At 66.4% G+C, this 10,713-nt stretch overlaps 2 protein-coding genes across 2 annotated transcripts in view; both read right to left on the bottom strand.

Moving 5' to 3' along the window:
* EMIHUDRAFT_469324 (hypothetical protein) overlaps positions 1-3,606 on the bottom strand; it is a gene marked incomplete at both ends in the record, with an annotated part of 4,830 nt that extends 1,224 nt beyond the window's left edge. The window contains 5 exons of the mRNA XM_005776766.1: positions 11-271; positions 558-686; positions 766-822; positions 966-1,200; positions 1,253-3,606. Of these exons, the coding sequence (XP_005776823.1) occupies positions 11-271; positions 558-686; positions 766-822; positions 966-1,200; positions 1,253-3,606 (3,036 nt within the window). The remainder of the gene's footprint in view (positions 1-10; positions 272-557; positions 687-765; positions 823-965; positions 1,201-1,252) is intronic.
* Positions 3,607-4,204: 598 nt separating this feature from the next.
* EMIHUDRAFT_443847 (hypothetical protein) lies at positions 4,205-5,135 on the bottom strand (the record flags this gene model as incomplete). The annotated part of the gene is made up of 4 exons (XM_005776765.1): positions 4,205-4,640; positions 4,714-4,761; positions 4,891-5,028; positions 5,102-5,135. Coding segments are annotated over 4 exons (570 nt in total), but the record flags the coding sequence as incomplete, so codon positions are not given.
* Positions 5,136-10,713: the final 5,578 nt, after the last annotated feature.

The raw sequence follows: 10,713 nt of genomic DNA, 5'->3' as shown, positions 1-10,713 counted from the left end.
AGACGAGGACCGCCGCGGCGGGAAGGAGGACGCAGAGGACGCCGAGCACGACGGCCGGCGGCAGCCACCACGGCTCCACGCCGTCGGCGACGGAGTAGAGGTAGTTGAAGGTCGAGATGAGCGCAGCCGCAATCGCCGTCCCGACGAGCGCCACGCCGCGCATCTGCAGGTCGCGCACGCGGCGGATGCGCGCGAGCTCGAGGTTGATCTTCTTGCGGTAGCTGTAGCCGTTGGCGCGGATGTGGCCGCCGGCTGCCTTGCTGAGCCGCGCCTGCAGGCGGAGGGAGGGCCGAGAGCGGCGCTGTCACGAGGGGCTGAGTGTCGATCGCGCCGTGTAGGGCAATCGTTCCACTCTCAGTCGCTGTTGCGGTCACAAAGAGAGGGCGAGTTCTGTCTAGCGGCGCGCCAAGATGTCGGGCGGCGCGTCGCCCTCGATGTCGAAGAGCGCCTTGGCGGCGCCGAGCGCGTCGAGCACCTAGCGAACGGAATAGGGCAACCGAGTCAGTGGACACTGACTGTGAACGAGGAGCGTCCGGGAGGAGAGTAGTGGAGCGAACCTTCTGGTCGCCCGCGATGCAGTCGATGACGGCGATGCCGCGCTCGACGCCGATCTTGCGCCGCAGCTCGAGGACGGACATCCAGGTGGACGCCGCGTCCTTCCACGTGTCGCTCTTCACCTCCAGCGCCTGTTCCGAGTGGGGAGGGGGGGAGAGGTTTGTGAGGAGGAGACGTGCTCTCTCAAATGAGTAACCTATCAGCACGCGCCTCGAGCTTCACGAGCGTGTCGAGCAGGTACGTCAGCTCGCTGTCGTCGACGTTGAGCTGCGGATCGGAGGCATGTGTGATTAGGGAGGGGGCGGGGGAGGGGGGGGGGGCAAAGAGACGGGGGTGCGGGCCTGGATCGGGCTTCGGCGAAGGGCCAGCCGCAGCATGTCGAAGCTCCCTTGGAAGCCGCCGGCGCTGACCTCGTACTTTGTCGCGGCGCTGAGGACGGACTTGACGACGCGGCTCTTGATGCTGCCCTTGCCGCCGACGAACTTGAGCAGCTTCTGGTTCGCGGCGTCGCCAACACTAGCGACCTTCGCCGCGATCGTCTTCTCCATCTGCTCCGCCAGCTTCAGCTGCTCGGAGGCGACGTCGCTCAGCTTCTCGAGGACAGCGCCTATTGATAGACTTCCGTTCATCGTCAGCGCTTGCTCTCTATCGAATCAGAGGAACAGCATAATGAGCGCCGCAGCGGCCGAGCAGGAACTTGGACACGAGCTTGCCGATCCCCTCCTCGATTAGCACCGTCTCGAGATGCTTCTCGAGGCGGTCGGCGACGGCTGTGAAATCGCGTACGAGTCCGAGCTCGACGTCTTCGACGTGCAATGACAGCATCTGAAGGGTCTTCGACACGACCGCCTCGACGGACTCCTCGAGTGCCGGCAGCATGGCGGTCGCCTCCTCGGCGATCAGGCGCAAGAGCTCTCGGAGGAGCTCACCCGCGGCCTCGCCCCCCTCCGCCGCCGCTGCCGCCGCCGCCGCCGGCGGCGGCTCGGCCTCGGCAGTCGACTCTGGCTCAACCGACGGCGCGATCGACGCCGCGAGCTTGCCAAGCAGCTCTTTGGGCTGCGGCTCGAGCTTCAGCAGCACGCCCTCTCGCAGCGAGGCCCAAGAGTCGGGAGGATCGCTGCAGACAGCGAGCAGCGGCTGCAGCAGCTCCGACACGAGCAAGCGCACGAGCTTGCGGGTGGCGTCGCAGAGAAACTCTGCCGGCTTGTCGCAGTCCCCCGCGGCCTTGAGCACGGCGATGCAGCCGTTGAGCGCAGCGCGGAGCTTGCCGATGATCTCCTCCACGAGCTCGAGCGCCGGCGCCGCTGCCTTCACGAGAGCCGTCACGCCCGCCTCAAGCGCGTTGGCGACGATGTTCGTGGCCGTCCCCTCCTCCTCCTCCTCCTCCTCCGCCCCCTCGTCGTCGCTGCCGCCGTCGCTATCGCCTCCGGCGAGCGCCGCGTAGAGCCCTTTCGCGGCCTGCCCGCCGACCGCCCGCAGCCGCCACGCCCGCGCAAGCGTCGGAGGGCGCGCCTCGGGCGGCTTGAAGGGTGAGAACTTGGCGCCGATGAGCTTGACGCCAGCGAGGACGGCGCGCTCGAACTTCGCGCCCTGCAGTTTGGCGCCCTCGAGGTCGGCCTTCTCGAGGTTGACGCCGATGAGGACTGCGCCGCGCAAGTCGGCATTCTTCAGGTTGGCGCCAGCGAGGTTGGCGCCGGTGAGGTCGGCGCCGCGCAGGTCGGCGCCCTCGAGGTTCGCCCCCTCCAGCTGCGCCGAGCGGAGATCTGCCCCCTCCAGCTGCGCCTCGTAGAGATGTGCCCCCTCCAGCTGCGCCTCAGCGAGAGATGCCACCTGCAGCTGCGCCTGGTAGAGATCTGCCCCCTGCAGCTGCGCCCAGCGGAGATCTGCCCCCTGCAGCTGCGCCCGGCCGAGAGATGCCCCCTGCAGCTGCGCCATTTGGAGATCTGCCCCCTCCAGCTGCGCCTCGCTGAGATCTGCCCCCTGCAGCTGCGCCGCGCTGAGTTCTGCCCCCTGCAGCTGCACCCCGCCGAGATCTGCCCCCTGCAGCTGCGCCTCGATGAGACATGCCCCCTGCAGCTGCGCCTTGTAGAGATCTGCCCCCTGCAGCTGCGCGTAGCGGAGATCTGCCCCCTGCAGCTGCGCCCTGGTGAGAGATGCCCCCTCCAGCTGCGCCTTGTAGAGATTTGCGACGCGCACCGACTCGCCCGGCTCGTTCCGCAGCGCCTTGCCCCACGCCATCCACGCCTCGCCCAGCTCCTTCCCCTTCTTCCCCTCCACCGCCAGCAGCACGACGCCCTCGGACCCCTCCACGTTGTCGAGCTTCACCTTACGCAGGTCGGCATCCCGCAGGTTGGTGCCGGCCAGCTTGGCGCCAGAGAGGACGGCCGCCCGCCGCTCCTCCGCCCCCTCCTCGGCCGGCTTGAAGTATTCCTGATAACTCCTCCGCCACCCACGCCCCCCCCACGCCTCCCACGCCTTGCCGAGCGCCGCTCCCCCGAGGCCCTCCACGTCCGGCGGGGCGAGGACATACCCCTCCTGCAGCACCGCCTTTTCGAGATCCGCGCCGCGCAGGTCAGATCCCTTGAGGTTCGCGCCCGCCAGCCTCGCCTCCGGCAGCGTCACGCCCTGCAGGTCTCGCCCCTCCAGCTGCTCGCCTCGCAGGTCCGCCGGCGGCCGCACTGTTAGCGTTAGTGGCCGCACTTTGAGCATCGCTAGCAGTTCGGCACGAGCGAGCCCACTCGCATCGCTGCCGTTGAGCGCAAGGATAACGGACATCCGAGGCACGCCCTGCTCGAGCGCCGCGCCCTTAACAGCCTTGATGGCTACTCCGTCGATATGCCACTCCGTCGTGATGCCAAGGGGCCCGGCCTCTTCAAAGGTGAAGCTGCGCGGCTCGCTAAGCGGCAAGCGTTGCGCCGCAAGCTGCTCGCCTCCCGGCTCCGCCTCGGGGGGGCGCCCAGGCGGACGCTCGGCGCCGGACCCGAGCGGCTCTGCCTCGGCGGCCGCCTCGTCCTCGCCCGCCGCCGGCCTTGCGCCGAACAAGCCGAACATGTGCTCGGCGATCGCCTTTTGCAAGGACTGTGTTAAAAGACGCCGCGTCTAAAAGAAAAAGTGCGTGTGTGCGTCTGCAACGAAGGACCGCTCGCAGAGGACCATTGGGTTTGTACTATTAACAACGAAGGCGCTCTCAAAGAAAAAGGAATTTCCTTGAGGCCGAAATTCCACACATGACTGTGAACACATCCACAATCTACTAAGAAGCACCAAAAGGGCAAGGCATACCGGTGTGAACAAGTCTCCACCGACACCCCCTCGTGCATTGGCCGTTGGTGCTTATCCGACGTCTCGGAGTAGCAACCTGGCCTTCGGGAAGACGCTGCGCCAAAAGAAATACCCGCGGTACTTAAATTTCCTTTTCCCTTCAGGTGGAGGACGGCGGCGGCGTGAGCGGCGGCGGCGGCGGGTGTGGGGGAGCTGGAGAGGGCGGCGGAGGCGTGAGTCCCGTGCCCAGTGTCGTGCGAGGGAGCTTTGTTGTAAAATTCTTATGATTTTTCCACCGATAACATCGAAGGCTAAACCGAAGATAAAACAGACTGCCAGCCGAGTTTCAACTAGAACCCAGAAGATCGCAAAGGCGGGGTCCGTTTTTATTTATTTAACGTAACCCAGTTCCACGTTGACCGTTGACGATGCAAACTCGTAACGTACGACGTCGTCTCTCGGATCTAGGAATTCCTATGAGAGGGGCGTGAAACATAATGTCTCGGCAAGGCACGCCGTGCGGTGGGTGGACCCCGATCCCCAGCAGCCAAGAGTGGCGCCGGCCCGCGCCGCTCGCGCCCGCTCCCTCACACGAACGTGGGCAGGACGCGGATCTCGTAGAAGCCCACCTTCGGCTTGTTCGGCTTGCCCACCACAGACTCCTCCACCCACACGCTCAGCTGGCGGGCGAGCGTCGGGCGCGCCTTCCGCGGGGCCGACCCCTGCTCGGCGGGCGGGAAGAATCCGGGGGGCGGCTCTCCCCAGTTGAGCTGGCCGTTGCCGAAGCGCGAGTTGACCGCCACGGTGTGCGCCTTGTCGGACGCCTGTTCACAGTGTGCAGCCGCCGTGAAGAGGCGCCGTTCACAGCCTCGGCGTGGCGCGTCTTGAGGGCGGCGCCTCCGCGTCCGCCTCCGAAGCGGCGGCCGAGTCCGCAGCCTCGATCACCTGGTTCACAGACGAGGTGGCGTGAATGACGCGCGGGCAGCACGGGGAGAGGAGGAAGAGCCCATCCTAATCTCTTGGCTTGCATCTCGGCTGCATCTCGGCTGCATCTCCGCTACGGCGGCCGACCACCTGCAGCATGGTGCACGGCGGGAAGAGCACCTCCTCCTCGCCGGCAAACTGCGAGAGGAGCGAGATGTCGGCGCCGTAGTGGAAGCCCGTGTCCGTCTCGCGCGAAGGGCGGAGGCTCCACAGCACGTTGGGGCCCGCCTGTCCACAGAACAAAAGCGTGAAGAGACGCCGTTCACATCCGAGCGGCTCCACAGACTATTAAGGCCCAGGCCTCGTCCATGTAATGCACTGGCGTGGCGCGGTTGCACGAGGTGGACATGAACGCGGTGTCGGTGGCACAGACCATGCCGAGCTCGCCCCGCACCCAGAAGGAGTCCGGCAGCTCGCCTGTTGACACGCAAGGCCTGTGAAGGGAGGCTGTTCAGCTCGCTCGCCCCGCACGGTCTCTGGCAGAGCTCGCCGCGCACGCCACGGTACAGCGGAGAGCTCGCCTCCTCGGGCAGCGTGATGGCGGAGAGCTTGCGGATCGCGCGGCAGAGGTGCGACACCGTGGCCGTGTACGTTGCCTCCGGGTGCGTCGCAAGCATGCGGCGGAAACCGCCCTAAAGGTGGATAGTGATCGATGAATGCCGAGCCGCGGCGCGGTGTGGCGTAGTGTACGAAATCGCCGTAGTGTAGGACGACATGCTGCCGATCGCGCGGAGAAAGTGGTTGACAACCTGGTACGCCGGGCCGGAGTACAGCCGCACCGCGAGCACCTCCTCGCGCGTGAGAAACGCGTTGGCCTCGCTCGGCATTGGCGCGTATGGGTCGGCTGCCTTCAGCTCCACGCGCCGCTTTGCAATGTGGTCGTTGATTCGATCGCAAAACTGCTGCAGGGTCACGCCACCGTTGTCCTTGTCACGCGTCCCGGGCGTCTTGTCTGTCGCAGGGACGGCTGGTCCGTTGACATACTCCCACTCCTCGCGTAGCGTGTACGACGCGCCCTTGTAGTCGGTCCACGCGTAGTCGCGCGTGAACTCCTGCTCCAGAGTGAGCAGCGGCCGTGTGATGATGTCGTCGAGGCCCTTGACGAACGCCTGGCGCGACGCATACTGCAGCGAGACGGGGAGATCGGCCATCTTGCCGCCGTTGGCGCTAGTGCTCGCCACGCTCGGCGCCTAACCTCGGGCAATCTCGAGGTGAGGGGGGCTCTCGGACCGCCTCGTCGGTGCTGCCTCCATGCTCAGCGCCTTGAAGGTCGCCGTTACGACGAGGAGGTCGACGCCTGGCCTCGTCTCTCCGTCCGGCGCGAGCCAGCTGCCCGCGGGCTTGATCTCCTTGAGCCGGAAGAGCGTGTTGGGCGGGAAAGCGCCCGAGGTCTGCTGCCGCAGTGAGAGGCTTGCCCGGCGAGAGAGCGGCTCCGGCGGCTCGGAGGACGACGACCGCCTGTCGGCCGACGCCGACGCCGACGAGAAGCGGGCGAGCAGAGGCGCGCTCACCGCCGCCAGCTTCTCTCCGATCGGGCCGAAGCTGGCCGAGAGAGGCGAGGCCGCCGAGACAGGCGACGCCACAGACATGTCCTTGCGGGAGGGGGTGGAGCGGCGAGAGAGGCGGGGCTTCTCGACCGTGATCTGCTTGATGATGACGGGCGAATGGTCGCCCTGCAAATTGCTCTCCGCTGCCTCGAAGCACACAATCGGGCCGTCCACCGCCACAAACGCGCCTACACGAAAGGCCCGACAAGGGTCTGCGAGACCGGCCCGCGCGCCTGGGCCGTCGACCGTTGGAACGCGCGCCGTCGGCGTACACGCGGTAGCCCTCCTCGCTGAAGCAATCGACCCGGTCGTTCGCCCTCACCAGCGTCTCGGAGAGCAGCCCGCGGAAGCCCGCCTCGTCGGGCGCGCGGAGGTTGCGCCAGCGCGCGTCGCCCTCCTGCAAGCCATACTTGCCCTCCAAGTTCGTGTAGAGCAGGGGCGGCAGCACCGAATCGGCAAACGGCCCGTCGGAGTCGCCCTCCACCGCCGCCCGCACTGCCTGCTTCTGCTGCCAGTCCTGCTGCTGCTTGCGGAAGGTTGCGTGGAGGGCGTCGCAGAGGGCGTAGGTGGAGCAGGCAAAGTCCTTTCGCCCCTCGCGCATCGCTGCGCCGAGAGCGCCCTTGACCGACTGCAGCGCGTGGTACGTCTCCGCGTGCTCGCGCTCCATGCCGCTGGCGACACTCTCCTGGATGGCGCTATCGAACCTCTGCAGCACCTTTGGGAGAGGCTTGTGCCGCTCAACCCACTCCTTGGTGCCCCGCTCCTCTCTCCGCTGCGACGAGCGCTCCCTCAGAGAGCGCTCCTGGAGCGACGTCGTAGACGGCTCGGTGCCGGAAGAGACGCGGGGGCGGGCGGGCGGCGGGCTCTTCGACGACTCGGCGAGGCCCTCGGTGAAGCGCAAGTACTGCTCCGCCCGCAGCGCCACCCACTCCTCCTTCCAGCCGGTCTTGTACTCGTCAGGCGGGTCGCCGATGCAGTCGCGCAACGAGCGGAGGTAGCCGGTGCGGCTGAGAGGGAGGCGAGAGGGGGTGAGACGGCTGCGCGTCGCAGGCGGGGTGGCAGAGCGCCCACTGCGCCTGGTAGGGTTGAACGTCGGCGTGAGCTCGGCCACGAGAGTGCGCGCCGCGGCCATCTTGTCGCGCAACTCGAGCAGCTCGGTCCGCGCCCGCCGCAACTGCACGTCAGAGAGGAACCTGTTCACATCCGCATGGTGACGGCACGGTTCACAACTGCCAAGCTGAGGCAGCCGGAGACGCACTTCCCAAACACCCACTCCAAGCGCGGCGGCAGCCACTCCAACCCCTTCTCGAGCCGTGTCGAGGAGGGCTGCAGCGGCGGCGCCTCGGAGCTAAAGTAAAAGCTCGCGCTCGGGTCGAAGAGGCCGGGCGTGTCGAGGAGGGCGGAGAGGCGGAGCAGGCCAGCCGCTCCGATTGACCATAGCCGCTCGGGGAACTCTGCCCAGAAGCGGTGCCCGCCCCACTTCTCGACGGCCTTGTCCCAACCGGGCCCCTCCTGCTGCAGCACCTCGCAGAGCGTCTGCCGCACAAGCGGCCGCAACTCCTCCACCGACAGCCACCGCTCCGCGAAGCCCAACTCGGCGACGTCGGCGAAGCTCGACATGGCGAGCACACCGCCGCGGATCGGCGCAAAAGGGAGCAGCAGCGGCCCGTGCGCGTCTATCAAACGGCGCAGCCGGGCGTACGACCCTTCCTTCGATGGCCAGGGCGGTGCAGACTCTCCCGGGCTGCTGCCGCCGAAGCCGCCGCTATCGCCCTGGACCGTCGCCTCTGACGCGCTGAGGCGCGCCGAACCGAGGGACTTGAGGCGCGCGTCCAGCGCCTGCGGGCTCGAGGACGCCTTCTGGGCTGCCTTGCCGGCCTCCTGGCCGATCGCCTCTGCCTCATTGTCTCTCTTGCCGGCGAGGATAGCGTCGCTGGCCGCCCTGCCGGCGGCGTCGGCAGCGTCGAGAGAGAGGCCATCGTCGAGCGCCGCTCGCGTCACCTTGCCCGCCGCCACGTCTGCGAGGAAGCCCCTCTGCGCGCCGCCTGAGCCGAGTGGCATCGAGACGGGAGGCGTCCCCGCCTCTGCAGTCGACATGCCGCGGATGCCCACCTGCACAAGGCCCACGGACGTTTCATGGTTTTCTAGACGCGTCCTGGACACGTCCTCGCGACGAGCTCGCCTGCACAGAGGCGCCGCCTGCCGCGAGCAGCTGGACGCAATCGTAGCCCTGCTCCGCGAAGGCGCTGCCGAAGAGCTCCTTCGCCGCCGCCCACTCCCACCGCGCCTCGTTCACGCCCTCGACGATTTGGAAGGAGAGCGTGGCGGGGAGGCTGCCGTCTGCCACCTGATGCAGAGGGGGTGAGTGCGCAGCTTCACAGTCATCATGCTAGAATGCATGAATGAATGAGTGAATGAATGAATGAATGCACGCATGCATGAATGAATGAACGAATGCACACTATCAAACTATTAGCTTAGCCTAATAATTAGCATATACCTAATAATAATATTATTATTATTAAGCTCATTCTTAGCATTTTAACGAAACTGATTAGTGTAAATAGGCTAAAGATGCAATCAGGCTAATTATCAGGTATGTGCTAATAATTAGCACATTATTAGGCTAATAACTTGATAGTGAACGATGCATGCATGAATGAATGAATGCATGAACGCGCAACACGCCTTTGGCCACGTCAGGCGGCAGAATCGTGCAAACGCGTCCACCTGTGCCGCGCCGACGTCGTCGCGGTCGCGGATCTTTCGCACGCCCCCCGTGGCGCCGAGGAAGACGACGCACGTCTCGGGCGGGTGCGCCTATGAATCATTCACAGCTGGTTTGTATCAAACAGAGCGGATCAGGGCCGGCTGCTGGGTGGGTGTGCGCCTTCCGAAACGCCTCCGATCCCGCGCCGAAGGAGCGAAGGGCCGCGGCCAGCAGCTGCAGGAAGTTTTCGAAGGCGTCCTTACTGCCGTCCTTTATCACGTCGCCGAGCGCCAGCGACTTGCCATCCGGCATCCGCAACCTAGGAAGAGCCGCACCCATTCAAAAATAACTGCTCAGCCGGCGCTGCCCAACGACATGCCATCAAATCTCGAGGAGGCGAGGCGGGGGTGGGTTTGCGGGAGAGGGAGAGGGAGTGGCGGCGGTGGCGGCGGGGGAGGCACGGGAAGTGGGTCGCAGCTGCACCGTGAGCTCCGCTGTCGCGTCACGCCATCCTCGCCGATGCAGAACTCGAAAACCTCGGTATGGGCGGAGCCAGCATCGACCACAAACTCCGAAAAGGACGACATTGGTCCCGTGCCGACCGGCGACGGCTGCGGCGACGGCTGCGGCGACGGTGACGGCGACGGCTGCGGCGGCTGCGGCTGCGACAGTCCGCGGCGGCGGCGCCTCTCCAGCAGCAACAGCACAAAGACCGGCAGCACGAGTAGAAGAAGGATGGCGCCGAGCAGAGGCAGCGGGCTCGAGCCCGTGTTAGACGCGGAGGCGACGGCGGAGTCGGAGGCTGCGCGAAGCACCGGGCGCGATGCGCGCCTCCACCACTGCTCCATCGGCATACTCGACTCTACTCTGCCCATAGGGGTGGTTGGGGTTGAGGGTTGAGCCCCCCCCTCAACCATCTGGTTGACGGTTGAGACCCCCCGTCAAGTGTGTGTGTGTGAGTGGAAAGTAGATCGCTCTATCTTCTGGAAGTTTACCTTGGTGCCCGAGGATACTACCCCGGAGAGGCAGTGGGAAAAGCTAGCCGGAGGGCTATTCCCCTCAGAGGTGGTGGAGGACGTGTATCGCGCGCCTTGCGGGGGGGGCGCGGAAAAGAGGAACCTCTTAGCGCCATCGCCATGGTGCTGCAAGCAGCGCCGGGCGACGACGACTTACCGCCTCCCGGTCCCCCTCGGCACACCTCCGCTGCTCAATGTTTGACGGCTCGAACCCGTGAAGCTTCCCCGTGCGCGGGTTACCCCGCACACGGGTCAGCCTGCCAGCCACGTATCCACGCAAGCGTGGTCCGCGTGCATGGCATACAGGCGTCCGCCAGACAGCGCAGAGGCTAGGCGACCGGGGAAGGACTAGCTCAAGGGCAACACAGCGTCACCAGCCGTTGGCGCGCAGAACGAGTCTGCGGCCCTCGGTTGGGACGAGTGCGCGACGCGGTTGAACCGCTCAATATGGCCGGCAGCTCGCGCTGCCGGCGGGGTTGGTTGGGGAGAACCGGCACGGGGAGGGCCGGCCTCCCCGGAGGGGTCGCCCCCTGGAGGGGCCCCAAAGGGCCCCCCGGGGGGGCGGGGGCCCCCGCCCCGAGGGGCGGGGGCGGGTCCTTCCGTGTCGCTCCCCCCGTCGGGAGTGTCCGTCGGGATGGTG

Source organism: Emiliania huxleyi, assembly GCF_000372725.1.
Source record: "Emiliania huxleyi CCMP1516 unplaced genomic scaffold EMIHUscaffold_272, whole genome shotgun sequence".
NCBI lineage: Eukaryota > Haptophyta > Isochrysidales > Noelaerhabdaceae > Emiliania > Emiliania huxleyi.
Note: the sequence above shows the minus strand (reverse complement) of the source record. Positions and strands in the feature narration are given on the sequence as shown.